Below are 14,069 nucleotides of genomic sequence, written 5' to 3' on the forward strand. Positions count from 1 at the left end.
CCTCCTCTGGGCTTTGTCCCTGTCCCAGGTGAGGAGGCCACCGGATTCCTTTGTTCTCCAACCCTTTAGCTCTCACCTTGCAGGGGGAAGGGCCCAGGCCGTCAGGTGCCAGGAAACAGGGTGTCGGCCATTCTCTGTGTCCAGACCCTTGCACCCACCTGCCCTCTAGGGCTCTGCAACGACCATACACCCCCATCCCACCCCCTAGATACTTAAGAACTGCATCGGGGAAACTGAGGCACCCCCACACTATTCAGAGGAAACATTAAGAACAGTCCCGCTTCGTCACATCTCTCCCCCCTTTGAGACCGAACTGAGGAGGGTCACTTTAGCCAGTGACTTGGGGAAGTTCAAAGCCACCAACGTTCCCATGGATGCCCCAGCATCTCTCCCGTTCCTTGGTGGGAGTTACACCAGGCCCTTCCAGTTTCACACCCTCCCTTAGGTCGGGGGTGGTCGATAGCACTCGCATGCCGCATATGGGAAGGTTTATGCGACCCGTGCCCTTTTGCCACCCCAAAACCCCCGGGGGTCAAATTGGGATCGGGTCTTCTCCCAGCTCTCCAGTCTGGAGGCCTGCAATTGGGCTCTCTTGGTTAAGAGCCCCCATCTTGACCTGGGCCACACAGACTGTTCACTTACAGAACCAGCATGGAGACATCCCTTTCTCAACAACCGTGTCTCCCCAACAATCTGGCCAAACACAGCCACTTGGTTATAGGACGGTTTAACTTTCTTAACAGCTTTCACTCCATCTGAGACCTTCTCAAAGCTATCCACACTAGATCTTTCAACAGGAAAGTCAGTGGCTTCATTCACAACAGAAAATTTCTGGCTGTTAGGAACTGAAACTTTCTTGATTAAATCACTTTCACACCCTTCAGTTGCAGTAAACTGCTTGCAAAAATGACCATGAGGATTCCTTTCCCTAGGGGCTTTTCTATGCAACAATTCACCCTTCACAGAAATTCTGCCCTTACCCTCTTTACCTAGGGCTTGCTCTAGAGGAACACTTTCCTGAGCAACAACAGACTCTTTCTGGGTCTCATTTACATCCAGAATTACCTCTGGCCCATCAGGCGGATTCCTACACCATCCCCTTTCGGGCAAACTGACAGACTTCCTAGATAAAAGGTTAGAAGCCTTCTCCTTCCCTTTGCCACACACAAGTTCAGGAATCTTTTCCTTCTTGCTACAGGTTTCCACACCCTCAGAAGGTAACACAATAAAATCACCTCTCTGCTCTCCTTGTGCCCTGGCTAGGATCTCACCCTGATTAGACAGAGTTGTGACACCCTTTCCCAACAACACACTAGCAACAGGCAAAATACAAGCACCAGAATTGTCTGGGCTCTGGGATTTTACATAGACACTAACTGGATGCAACCTAGTTACAGGGCCATTCTCCCGAGCAGACACAAACTTAGGGCCATTCCCTTCCTGGGCTTTAGCTGAATCCAGAACCAACTCTGAGACAACTGCACTATTTTCCACCATCCCAGGCTGAAAGGCCCCTTCTGTCTGCTCCACAGACAAAGAAGAGCCGGAGACACTTTCTCCTTTCCCAGACACCCAGCTCGGGATCTCATTCCCCTGGTCCCAGCACACAGGGCTGTTCACTACTTGGAGACCGGGGTAGCTCCCTCCACAGGCAAGTCAATACCCCTGACAGACACAGGCACGTTTCCTTCCCTGTCCCACTTCTCCACCCAGTTAACAGGTAAGGTCCAGGGACACTCATCTGCCACTCTCCTGGCCTTCCCACCCTGCTGACTAGACACAGCCACAGCTCACATGGCTGCCTAGGCTCATCCAGACTTTCCTTACCAAGCACCTTGCCACTCCCCACAGATAAACTGCTGCTCTTCTCACTACCCTGAGCTACTTCCAGCAAATCGCAGTTACCCTTCTCAGGTTCCCTTTTACAAGCTGTGCTCTCAAAGTTCTTGTCCTTCCCTTACCAACCTCTGCTTCCACAAGGAACTAGATGTTATATTCACTGAGAGACGACAAGTCCTATCCAAAGTGCCTAGAGATGAGAATAGACCTGCCATCCCCTGCACTCTCGAGACATTAACTACCCAGCTGTTCTGCTCTGCAGATTCAGCTCCCCAGTCTCCCCTCTCGCTGGCTGAGCCTGGGGTCACAGCCCCGCTGAGCCCTGTCCCTGGTCGCTCCCTCCCTGCCGTGGGATCACTTCCCAGCAGCACCTCTGGACAAGGCAAACCTGGTTGGCAGCCGACCTGCCCTGCCTGTGGGTCCCCCTGTCAGCTGGGATCTCAGCTCCCCCCTTGCTCAGCCCTGCCCTTGCTGTCCCAGTGGGGTAGGCAGCGAGCTCTCTGCTCTCCTTACAACATCAGAGCCAGCCTGAGCCCCCTCTCCAGTGTGCAAGGGAGCGGGGAGCATCTCTCTGTCCCACCCAGCCCCAGGGGTCTGGTTACAGGCAGGCAGGTTTCCTGAGCCTAGCAGCTCCTCCCCGCTGCCAGCCAGGTCACCTGCATTTTCACCAACCATTTCCCTCTCCGCCGATTGGTTCCCTAGATTCAAATTCAAACCCTTGGCCGTTACAGGAGCAGGGGCTGGATCCTGTCCCAAAGAGACACAGTCATCCCCCAACAGGGTCTCACAGCTGCTATCCTGGAGAACCCCAACGACCAGCCAGCCCCACCCCTCCTGCACAGGGATCTGGGCCATAGGCAGGGTGAGGGGCTTCATCCCTGGGACCCTCACCCAGCTCACACAGCCCCCCGGCATCTGGTGGGGCTGCACCATCCGGGGCCTGACCACAGTTCTCTCTGTCCCAGGATCTCGCCACCCCAGGAATGTCTCCCCCTTGACCATCAGCTTCCACTCCCACTGGGGGTCCGAGGGGCCTGACCCCAGGAAACTCCACACAGACATATAGGTTGGGGTCAGGAGTGGGAGCCTGTCCACCTCCCCACCCATCTGGCTGACGGAGTCTATGGCCTTGGGACCTAGCAAGGGAGCTAAACACTGGGGCTGTTCCGCAGGGTCCCCCTCGTTCAAATCGCCAGCCTGCTCCAAGGCAGTGAGGTGGCATCCACATCCCCCCTCTTCTTAACCGGGGGCAGCAATTTAGTCTCGAGGGTCCCTGCGGAACTGGCACCCCGGGGTCTATCCCCGCTCACCCCTGGAAGGTCCCCTATGCCTGGGGAAGCCAGAGGGTCCTGCACCCCAATTTCACAGTCAGATGTGACTCTCAGCCAGCCAATAAAACAGAGGTTTATTAGATGACAGGAAGATGGTCTAACAGAGCTTGTAGGTGCAGAGACAGGACCCCCTCAGCTGGGTCCATTTTGGGGGGCAGTGAGCCAGACAACCATGTCTGCACTTCACTTCTCATCCCCAGCCAGCCCCAAGCTGACTCCTGCCAGCCCCCCTCCTCTGGACTTTGTCCCTTTCCTGGGCCAGGAGGTCACCGGATCCCTTTGTTCTCCAGCCCTTTAGCTCTCACCTTGCAGGGGGAAGGGCCCAGGCCATCAGGTGCCAGGAAACAGGGTGTCGGCCATTCTCTGGGTCCAGACCCCTGCACCACCTGCCCTCTAGGGCTCTGCAACGATCATACACTCTTCTCCCACCACCTAGATACTTAAGAACTGTATCAGGGAAACTGAGGCACCCCCACAATATTTAGAGGAAACAATAAGAACAGTTCCGCTTCATCACACCCTCCCCCCCAAGCCGTTGCACAGACCCTGCCCCCCCGAGCTGGAGCGCGGCCCCCCCAAAGCCACTGCACGGACCCTGCCCCTCCTGAGCTGGAGTGCAGCCGCGCCAGGCGCTGCATGGACCCTGATCCCCCCCAACCCAGAGCACAGCCCCCCGACCCACTGCACAGACGCTGCCCCCCCAATCCAGAGCGTTGCCGTGCCGGGCGCTACACAGACCCTGCCCCCCGACCCGCTGCACGGACTCTGATCCCCCCAACCCAGAGCGCGGCCCCCCCCATCCACTGCACGGACCTTGCCCCCCCCCAGACCCAGAGCGTGGCTGCGCCAGGCACTGCACAGGCTGTCCCCCCGACCCGCTACATGGACCCTGACCCCCAACCCAGAGCATGGCCCCCCCCCAACCCGCTGCACGGACCCTATCCCCGACCCCGAGTGTGGCCCCCCCTGACCCGCTGCACAGACCCTGCCCCCCCAACCCAAAGTGTGGCCCCCCCAACCCGCTGCATGGACCCTACCCCCCCAACCCCAAGCGTGGCCCCCCCGACCCGCTGCACGGACCCTGCCCCGCAACCCAGAGTATGGCCCCCCCCGATCCAGTGCACAGACCGTGCCCCCCTGACCCAGAGCGCAGCCGCACCAGGCACTGCACAGACCCTGCCCCCCAACCCAGAGCGCAGCCACGCCGGGCACTGCACGGACCCTGCCTGAGGCTCGGCCCAGCTGTCCCAGGCTGCCCTGCAGCTCAGCCCCATTTCCTTTCCCTGCAGATCGTCATCGTGCAGTTCGGGGGGAAGCCGTTCAGCTGCTCACCTCTCGACGCCGAGCAATGGCTCTGGTGCCTCTTCGTAGGGGTCGGCGAGCTCGTGTGGGGACAGGTGAGACCCCCTCCTCTGACTGGACCCCGCTCTGACCCCGCCTCCCCCAAAACCCTCAGCCTCCCCTCCCCCGCTCTGACGCCCCGACCCCACCTCCCCCCCAACCCCCAGCCTCCCCTCCCCTGCTCTGATGCCCCAAGCCCCCTCCCAGAACTGGGGTGGGAACCCAGGAGTCCTGGGTGCCTATCCTACCTGCTCTCACCCACCAGCCCCCACTTCCTTCCACAGCTAGGCAGAGAACCCAGGCATCCTGGCTCCTGGCACCGCTCCCCGACTCTGAACACCAACCCCTCCCCACCCCACCCTCAGCTGGAGAGAGAACCCAGGAGTCCTAGTTCCCAGCCTCCCCTACTCTAACCACCAGACCCCCCCCTCCCCGCCAGCTGGGGAGAGAACCCAGGAGTCCTGGTTCCCGGCCTCCCCTATTCTAACCACCAGACACACACACACACACCCCTGAGCTGGGGAGGGAACCCAGGCGTCTGGGCACCCATTTCTCTGTTTAGTGACTCCCCAGCAGCAGAGCAGAACCCTCCCATCCTGAGACTTTAAATAGGCTGTGAGCCCTCGAGGGGGGCTCACTGGAGTCATAGATGTCACCCAGAGTTGGATGGACAGAGCTTAGGAGCCAGGACTCCGGGGTTCTCTCCCCAGTTCCAGGGCGGTGATTGTGGGGGGTTCAGGGTTCTGTGTGCGCTGAGGGCGGGTTTAACCCCTTCTCTGATTTCCCCTGCAGCTGATCGCCACCATCCCCACCAGCCACCTGAAATGCCTGAAGGAGGCAGGGCATGGGCCCGGCAAGGACGACATCACGGATGAGGAGATGGCAGAGGACGAGGAGGAGATAGACCATGCCGAGCGGGAGCTGCGCCGTGGCCAGATCCTCTGGTTCCGCGGCCTTAACCGCATCCAGACCCAGGTAGGTCCCTGGGTATCCCACTGCCCCCACCAATGCATTAATCCGCCTCCCTTTCTGACCTCCCCTCCACGCCCCTTCACACTCGTGCCTGGACTGGGGAATCTGGGATCCCACTTACCCCACCAATGTGTCAACAAGCTCGCTCACCTCCCTTCCCCACTCCCCTTTTTGCTTTTGTGCCTACATATGACAGGAGGAGAGAGACAGCCAGGAATCTCCTAGCCCTGAGCAGGGGATCCGGTAGCCACTTGGCTCATGGCCCTGTTGTTTCTGCCTTCAATTCCTGCTCAAACGAATAGGAGACCCAGATGTCCTGAGTCTGATCTGGGGGTAAATGGGCACCCATGGTATTATCCATAGGTGGGTGGGAGGGCATCTCCTAAGCCACTCAGGATACCAGAATGGGATGTTTCTTGTCACTCAGTTCATAACCTGCCCCCTCTAACTTGCTGTGGGTACGGACATTGGGCATCAGAGTTCGCACCCTAGTGAGATGAATGGGGCAGCTCCCCCCTTCTCAGAGTGATTGGGTCAGGCTCTCTGCAAACTCAGGCATGGCATGTGAGGAGCCAGGACCCCAGGGTTTTTGCTGTCATTTGACCCTCCCTCTGCCCAGAGAGTTTATCTCCAACCCATCATTTACATGTAGTTCCATAGTGCCCCCTAGCAGGGCTCTGCACGGATCTTATATCCTAGGGGATGGATTTCAGCCCTGGCCCTGTAGCCGAATGAGCCCCGGATGGGAGATGTGAATTCCCCTGCCCCCAACCTTAACTCTGCCCCCTGCATGGCTCTCTCCTGAGCCCAGTGCTCTCCATCATGTATCTCTGACCCCAGGGTATGGGGGGGTGCCCTTCAAGATGAGGAGTGGGCAGAGTTAAGGTTATTTTGGGAAATGTCGCCATCATCCCCCATAGGATGCGGGAGAGGTAGCTGGACTGGCTGTGGCTGGCTATAAGGTGCCAGTTCTTAAGGGGGTGACAGCTCAATTCACTCTGGGGCCATCCCCGGGCATCCTTGTCTGGCTGCTGGGAGGAATTCCCCCGGCAGAAGCTCAGCAGATGTGATCAGAGAGACCCGAGGAATATCAGTGACCGGACCTGGTTGATGATTCCTCCAGCGTTGTCTACAAAACAAGGATTTCGTTGGGAGGGGGCCCCGAAGGTTTCAGCTGGAAATATTCAAAGTGTTTGGTTGCTGGGGCAAAGAATCGTTCTGGCCTGAGAAATGTTCAGATTTTGGGCCCAAAGTACTCAATGCTGGAGTGAAACAAGGCAGTTTTCAGCCAGGTTTACACCACTTAGGGCCACATGTGGGGTTGGTCAGACACTTTCTGGTTTGGGCAAATTCTGGTAACTGGTTTTCAGACCAAAAACTGCAGTTTTCGGTCAAAAACATTGGGTTTTGGCCATTTTGTGTCAAAAATATCCAGTTTTCAGAAGTTTTCAACCAAAAATTCTCTCTCTGAGGGGAGGGGATGAAAATAATTGGGGGGTTTTTCACCTAAAATAGAGTTTTGGGCCCAAAATACACAGTTTGGGGTCATCTTCAGCCCAACCAAAAATACTCCGAAGTGTATTGCCGAAATGATCCAGGGTTCAGTCATCAAAGTGAACGGGTTTTGAAATAGGGGCTGAAAAATTTATTTTTCTACCAATCCCCTTTTTTTAAAAAACTAGGAGAAGTTGACATTTTCCCAGGACAGTGTTGTGGAAAACGGGGGGAAAGGTGAATGGAACTTTTCTACAGAGAGAGAAATCCCTAGCTCCCATTCTGGGCCCAGCTCTGGGCGGTCTGAGGAACTAACTGAGCGTTGGGGAGGGTATAAACCAACCTCCGACAATCACGGGATCAGACGATGTTTCTCCCAAGGGCTGGGCGGCCATAAGCTCCTACGAGGGCATCCTGAAGCAGCGAGGCAGAATGCCATGCTAGAGGGGAGAGGACCACAGTTACTAACCTGCTTTCTGATTGCAGCCAGCATCTCTTGGAGGGACGTGGCGGCTTGTAACTCGTTTCCTTCCCTTTCTTAACATGAGGGACAGAACCCTGCTTATGGTGGCTTGGACAGAGAGCTGCTCATCTTTGCATCCCTGCACGCACCCAGCTCTCCTGTTCCCAGCCCCCCTGCTCTGACTGCTCCGAGCTGGGAGAGAACCCAGGAGTCCTGGCTCCCAGAACCAGCTGGTGTCAATCGGCCATCGCTCCTTTGAAAGATGCAGCCGCGCCCTCTAAGGGATGGATTTAAACTGATTTAGTTGCAATCCATGTGGATGCACTCAATCTGGTTTAGCAGAAGTTGATTTAAGGAATCGGACAGGGATCTTGATTTGAAATCGGCGTGTCCATACAAGTTGGAGCGCATCCGTTTCCAAACCAATTCAAATTCAATCCTGGGAAGCCAGGACTCAGCAAAGGACTTGGGGCGGGGCAGATAATCTGTGGGGCCAAAGGGCCAACGAGACCTGGGGGTAGGTGACTTTCCCTCTGGATGTGGCCCTGGTGCGCCACTGCTGGATCCTGCCTCCAGCACCGGGGTGATCAGTGGGAGCAGCTCCGAGCGGAGCCATGGGGCCGATGGAAGGGTTAGGCCCAGAGGAGCCTGAGGAGTAAGTTGATCTCCATTGGGAGGGAGCAGTGAGAAATCTGCCCCCCTCCCCCCCGTGCAGCTCTCCCCTTCCAGCCAGCAACACTTTCTGACCCTACCCTGGCAGCCGCACGGTGCCCCCCCGCACCACAGGCAGCCGCCTGAGGGGCACAGCCCTAAGGCCGGTCCTGAGGCTGAGGGGTGAGTGGATCCCAGCCCTCCCCGGGGAGCAGACATGGGGTACCCCATGAGCCAGCAGCCGCAGGTCGAACCAGACTTGTTTAGGCTGGGACGAAGGGGCCGATGTTTAAGGCCAAGGGGAGTTAGCTCCTGGGACAGTTTCTGCCGGGGTCGTGGTGGATTCTCCTTCACAGGTGCAGTGTAAATCACGACGGGACGTTTCTCTTCCAAGCCTGCTCTGGTTCGGCCGGGAACTGATCCAGGGCCACCCTGTGGCCGGGTCAGACAGATGGTCCCACGGTCCCTTAGCCAGCAGGAACCTCCACACAAGCCAGCTGCCGTCAATGGAGCGAGGCCGATTTCCATCTAGCCCCCCCCATCCCCCCCATTTACCCAGCCTCCTCAGCTCCAGCCATAGCTTGGGGGAGGGGGAACCCCTCCAAAATCATCAGTGTGGCTTGAAAACGGGGCTGCTTCCCAAGCCCCTGGTGGGTGCCCCAAGGCGTTTCTCCACCACCACAAGCTGATTCGAGACGGGTTCGTTGTTTTGACCCCAAGCCGAGATTCCCCCCGACCCCAGCAGCCAACCTGGGCTTCTTTTTTTTAAAGTCCTCCCTCCAAAGTCCCCAGATCTCTGCAGCCACCGCCTCCCCTGCCGACGCCCAGTGCCAACCGTGGACGACGTCTCTGTGTGTCTCGTTTTCTCTCTCGTAGATGGAAGTAGTTAGCACCTTCAAGAGAAGCGGCTCCTTTCAGGGGGCTGTGCGGCGCCGCTCCTCGGTCCTCAGCCAGCTGCACGAAGTAACCAATCTTTCTACCCCTACTCACGTAATTCTCTCCGCTGGCAATCCCACTTCTGCCACCATCGGGAGTGAGTCACCGTTTTGCTCTTACTGCTTGTGTGCTGTTGAACAACAAAAAAAGGCAGATTTAACGTCTCCCTCCTTCTCCTATGGCCCCCCCATTCCGCCCACCGCCCCAGCCCCCCCATGCTCACTGTTGGTCTCCTATCTATTTTCAGTTCTCTCTCTGCTCTCTGTCTGACCTCAGGCAAGCCGGATTTCCATTCCTAAAGCCATACGGTCACTTTCTCTCTTTCACCTTTAGCCGGTTGATTCAAACACCCGCCCCCCACCCCTTTATTGGTTCCCTTTTCTTTCCTTCCGGGGCGGCTTCCCCAGCTGCATCCCCGTTCAGCTGGGGATCTGGCCCCATTTGCAGTCAGGGTTTGGGTCTGTCTCCTTTTCTCCTTGTTTCTGTGCATGCCCGTTTGGGAATGGGGAGAGGTCAGAGACCTCCATGCTGCCCTGGCCCCTTGCAGACCCTCAAACAGGCCAGATTCCACCACCGAACGCACCCATGAATGAACAGTGGAATCAAATTCTGATTTGGTGTGAATCTGGAGGGACTCCCTTCGCGTGAGCCAAGCTTGTTGATGGGCTACTGGGGCATGGCTGGGTTAGAGAAATCAGATCAGGAATTTCTGTTTCCTGTGGGGCTACATTAGCCAGGGGGCACACTCAGACGGGCAGGGGAGAGGGTTAACATTGGGGGTGGTCTCTATTCCTCCTCTGAGACGGGGCAGGCAGGATACTGGGCTAGATGGACCTGCATGGGCCGCTCAGCCCCCCTCTCCCCCAGCCTCCCTGAAAATCTGCTGCGCTCCCTCCCCCAGTAAACTTCCTTTTTCCTCCTCTAAGAAGTGCATGGTGACAAGCCTAGGCCGCGAGGTAAGCGGTGACCGTCGCTCCCTTCCCCGGGGTGGAAACCCGGCGTCCTGGGTGACAAAAATACCTCCAGGCCAAGTAAGGGGGCTGTGGGGTTTGCTCCGGCCGGGTAGGGACGGACTCTTGGTGCCTTCTTCTCATGTGGTTCCATGTCATCCTTTCGCTTCCGGCGCCCCGTTCCCTGCAGGGTAAGCCTTCGAGTATGAGCCCGCCCGACTTTTTGCTGTCGATGCTTTTTTTCCGATCTCGATCTCTAGCTGCTTTTTCTCTCCACACAGCTCTGTGTCTTGTTCGCCTCTGCCCCCCCACCACGCATCCCTCCTACCAGCACCCCCACCTCCCCTCTGCCGGCGCCCAGTGGGGTCTTGACAAAGGCTGTGTTTCTTTTAGGAACTGATCAGCGGCCGGGCGGCCTGGCAGGATCATTTCAGGAGCGATTGGAAACCGAATATGAACCCTTCCCCTGCCCTGGCCCCTCCAGAATACAAGAGGGGGGTGGGGATCAGGGAGGGAACCTGGCTGTAATGTCCCCCTGTCCCCTTCCAAGCAGGGCTGGGCTCAAAGCAACGTTGATTTCAGATCCAGCCCTTCGTAAACACAGTGGGGTCAATCCGGGTGGGGATTGAGGTTGGCCACGGTCACGGGGTTCAGACTGGGAGCTCTCCCAGGTGCACATGCAGCACCTTGCACAACGGGGTCCCTGTCGCACCAGGAGCGGCACCAACCCCTCGTGGCCAAGAATGGGGGCCCCTGTCGTACAGGACGCTGAACGGCCCCTGCCCTCGAGAGCTCACCCCCTGAACAAACAAAGACAGGGTCATTGGCTCCATTTCCCAGACTGGGAAACTCCATATCGGGGAGGGCAGGGGGGAGCTGCCACCTTACGGTGTGCAAAAAAAAAAAAAACCCTAACCCTACACAAATACAAACCCATGAGCAAGCTGCCCCCCCTCCCTCCCGGGATTCCCCCCCCCCCAATTTCAAAACTGTCACCACCCACAGCCTGAAATGAACCCCAGATGCTCCCCCCATTCCTGCCTTCCCCCCTATCCTCCCATGTCAACCCCCGTTTTCCCCCCCTTTCCAGCTGCCACGAGGAGCCGGGACGGAGCCACTTGTCTGGCTGCCAGGAGTCTGGTGCTTTTTGAGTGTTGGGGGGGGGCTGTCTTTCAATCACACCTCTCATTTCCCCCCTTCCCTGCCCTGACCACCCCCATCCCATCCCTGACTTTGCTTTCTGCTCACTGCCAGGGTGTTCGAGATCCCCGCCAAACCCGGGCTGCTCACACCAATTTGACATCGTAGCGATGGGGGGGCCAATGAGGGGAGGCCCTTAGCTGCCCTCCCCTAAATGCCATTCTTTGGGGCTGCAGCTGCACAGACCCTGCCCCCCCAACTGAGGTCAGGGGCCCCTGTCACACTGGACACTGTAGAGACACCCCCCATCCTGACCCAGATAGGGGGCCCGTCACACTGGGTGCTGTGTGTACACAGTCCCTGCCCCGAAGAGCTCACGGGGTGAATAGACAGAGGAGGAAACTGAGGCAACACAGCGGCCAGGCTGAGCTAGGACCCCGGAGTCCTGAGCCTTGAATCGCCCAAACCAGCCTCCCTCTGAGCTGCTGTTGTGAGCCAGGGTTGCACCGCGCAGCCCCAAACCGTGGGGGCGTGCAGGAAACAACAAACTTGGGGGGGGCAGCTTTTTGCTCCACCTAGTGGACAGATGGGTCCTGCCTCCTTGCCCACGTTCACCCCACCTTTGCACCCCTTTTCTCCCACTCTGCCTCTTTCCTCCTCCCTCCCCTTTTGTTTCCGCAGAGACCCAATCCTGACACGCCCCCCCCCCAGCCAGAACCGGGTGTGGGGGGGGTTACCGGACTCTATTTGCTGTCCCAGCCTCTTTATTCCCCCCCCCCGCATCTCTTAATTCGCGGCCTCTGGGGGTGGGGTGCGTGGCATGGATGGACACACGGAGCCGATGGCATGAGCCCCCCTGCTCCCTGTTAAGATCCAGCAAGGATGGGCGTGAATACTCGAACGTTTACTGCACTCTCGCATGCCTCGTGTCTGTCTGTCCTCCCATGGCTGGCCCGGCGCGAAGCCTTTGTCCTTCCCTCCGTCTTCTGGGTCGGCTTCCTGCTCTACCCGTCTGGGGTGCCCCATTCTGCTTGGCGTCACACCTGGCTCCGCATGGCGCACGGCTTGGGGAGGGGTCTAGGCTGAAGGCAGCGCTGGCTAGATTACAATCCTGCCAAAGAAAAGGCCGGTCTGGGGAGGTTGACAGGGTTGGTCGGACCTGGGCACAGCACAGATGCCTCCCATCCCACCCAGGGGAAGGCCCCAACAGGCCAGGAGGGGCACAGACCCTGCCCGGGTTCAGGCCCCTGCTGCTGTCCCTTCCCCGAAGAGCTCAGGGAAAGGACGGGGCAGCCCCGCCCACATTAAACAGAGGGAGCTTGAGAGTGAAGAATGGGACGGAGGTGCAGGTGGAACCCAGAGTCCCAGCCTCTTCCCCCTACACACACACTGTAACCACTGGACTCCCACGCTCCTCCCAGAGCTGGGGAGAGAAGCCCGGAGTCCTGGCTCCCGATTCCCGCAACACACACTCTGACTCATGGGCTCCCAACCCTTGAGTGCACCCCCCTTTCCCAGGAAGGGGGGAGTCTCTCCTAGCTGACCCCTCCCCTTGCTTAGTTTTCAAAGATGCTGCACTGCCCCAGTGGGGTTGGGGGGGGGGTTCAGTGACACGTAATAATCTGCCCTGTTCTGCCTGCAAATTCCAACCTCCATGGCAATCGGCAGGGGCTGGGGCACGCTGGATGTGTGGGTGCGGGGGGGGGGGTTCTTCCCGCTCTAGCATGTGCTGTCTCCCCGGGGGGGGGCTCCCCCACCCCATCCCCTGGCTGGGAGCAGACCCTACCCACAATGCACTGCACAGCCCCGGAGAACAGGTGAGCCAAGGCGGGAGGATCGGCTGCCCCAGAAGGTAACATGCGAGCGGCACGGGGCTCTTAACGGGACCCACCCCAGGACCCGACTCCTCCTGCCTTGGGCCCTGATCCAGGCCTCCCCTGGAATCAATCACGCCCCCGTCCTGAGTTGGGCATGGCCCCCAAACAAGTGCAGGGCCCCCCGTACCCCCCCATGCCTCCTATGGTTGCAACAGCTCCCAAATGGAGCAACCCCTGCCCCACAAGAGGAGTGGGAGGTGTAAAGTGGCCTCTCCATAGCAAGGTGTCCTTTACCCCTGCTGCGGCTCTGGCCCCACTGACTCCCTGGAGCGACGGCCCACTGACCTCAGCTGGGGGGGCCTGGCCCCACTGACTCCCTGGAGCGATGGCCCATTGACCTCAGCTGGGGGGGCCTGGCCCCACTGACTCCAGGGGGGGGGCGGGGGTCTGGCTCTTTATGGCATCATCAGAAGGATGCGAGGGGGAGTGATGGCCCCATTGACCACAGCTGGGGGAGCCTGGCCCCACTGACTCCATGGAGCGACGGCCCATTGACCTCAGCTGGGGGGGCCTAGCCCCACTGACTCCGGGGGGGGCAGGGGTCTGGCTCTTTATGGCATCATCAGAAGGATGTGAGGGGGAGTGATGGCCCCATTGTCCCCAGCTGGGGGGCTCTGGCCCCACTGACTCCATGGGGCGGTGGCCCATTGACCTTTGAGTGGGAGGGTCTGGCTCTTTATGGCATAATCAGAAGGATGCGATGGGGTTAAATGCCTGTTCAAGGAGCCCAGCACAGGGTGGGGAGGCTGTAAACACCCCTCCCTCCCCAGCCCGGGGGCCACAGTGAACCCAGGCAACAGGCTCTGCCACTTTTCTGTTGCTGTTTTTTCTTTTTGTTCGATCAATGCTCATTCCACCCCCACCCCATTTCCCCTCCCTCCATCCCCTCTGCAACTGTCTATGGCCTGTGGGCGCTAGCTGCCGGCTCTGCGCTCTCGTATTCCTTGTGGGGGGCACGTCCAGGCTGGTCTGGCACAGGAGCCAGGGACTGGTCATCACAGGGAGTACCGGGCGGGAAAAGGAATGGGACCCAGGGAGCTGGAGGGGTGGACTTGTTGGAGGAGCGGTAGGAGAG

The 14,069-nt window shown here is 58.7% G+C and overlaps 1 protein-coding gene across 8 annotated transcripts in view; it reads left to right on the forward strand.

Moving 5' to 3' along the window:
- ATP2B3 (ATPase plasma membrane Ca2+ transporting 3) overlaps positions 1 to 14,069 on the forward strand; it is a 50,518-nt gene that overhangs the window by 32,585 nt on the left and 3,864 nt on the right. For 4 of the 8 annotated variants that reach the window (XM_038381527.2, XM_038381526.2, XM_038381522.2 and 1 more), the window contains 2 exons: positions 4,460 to 4,567; positions 5,304 to 5,486. In XM_038381527.2, the coding sequence (XP_038237455.1) occupies positions 4,460 to 4,567; positions 5,304 to 5,486 (291 nt within the window). Of the gene's footprint in view, positions 1 to 4,459; positions 4,568 to 5,303; positions 5,487 to 8,967; positions 9,125 to 14,069 lie in introns of all 8 variants that reach the window. The other 4 variants (XM_038381528.2, XM_038381531.2, XM_038381529.2 and 1 more) reach the window with 2 other exon arrangements.

The sequence above is a fragment of the Dermochelys coriacea genome, chromosome 23 (genome assembly GCF_009764565.3).
Source record: "Dermochelys coriacea isolate rDerCor1 chromosome 23, rDerCor1.pri.v4, whole genome shotgun sequence".
Taxonomy (NCBI): domain Eukaryota; kingdom Metazoa; phylum Chordata; order Testudines; family Dermochelyidae; genus Dermochelys; species Dermochelys coriacea.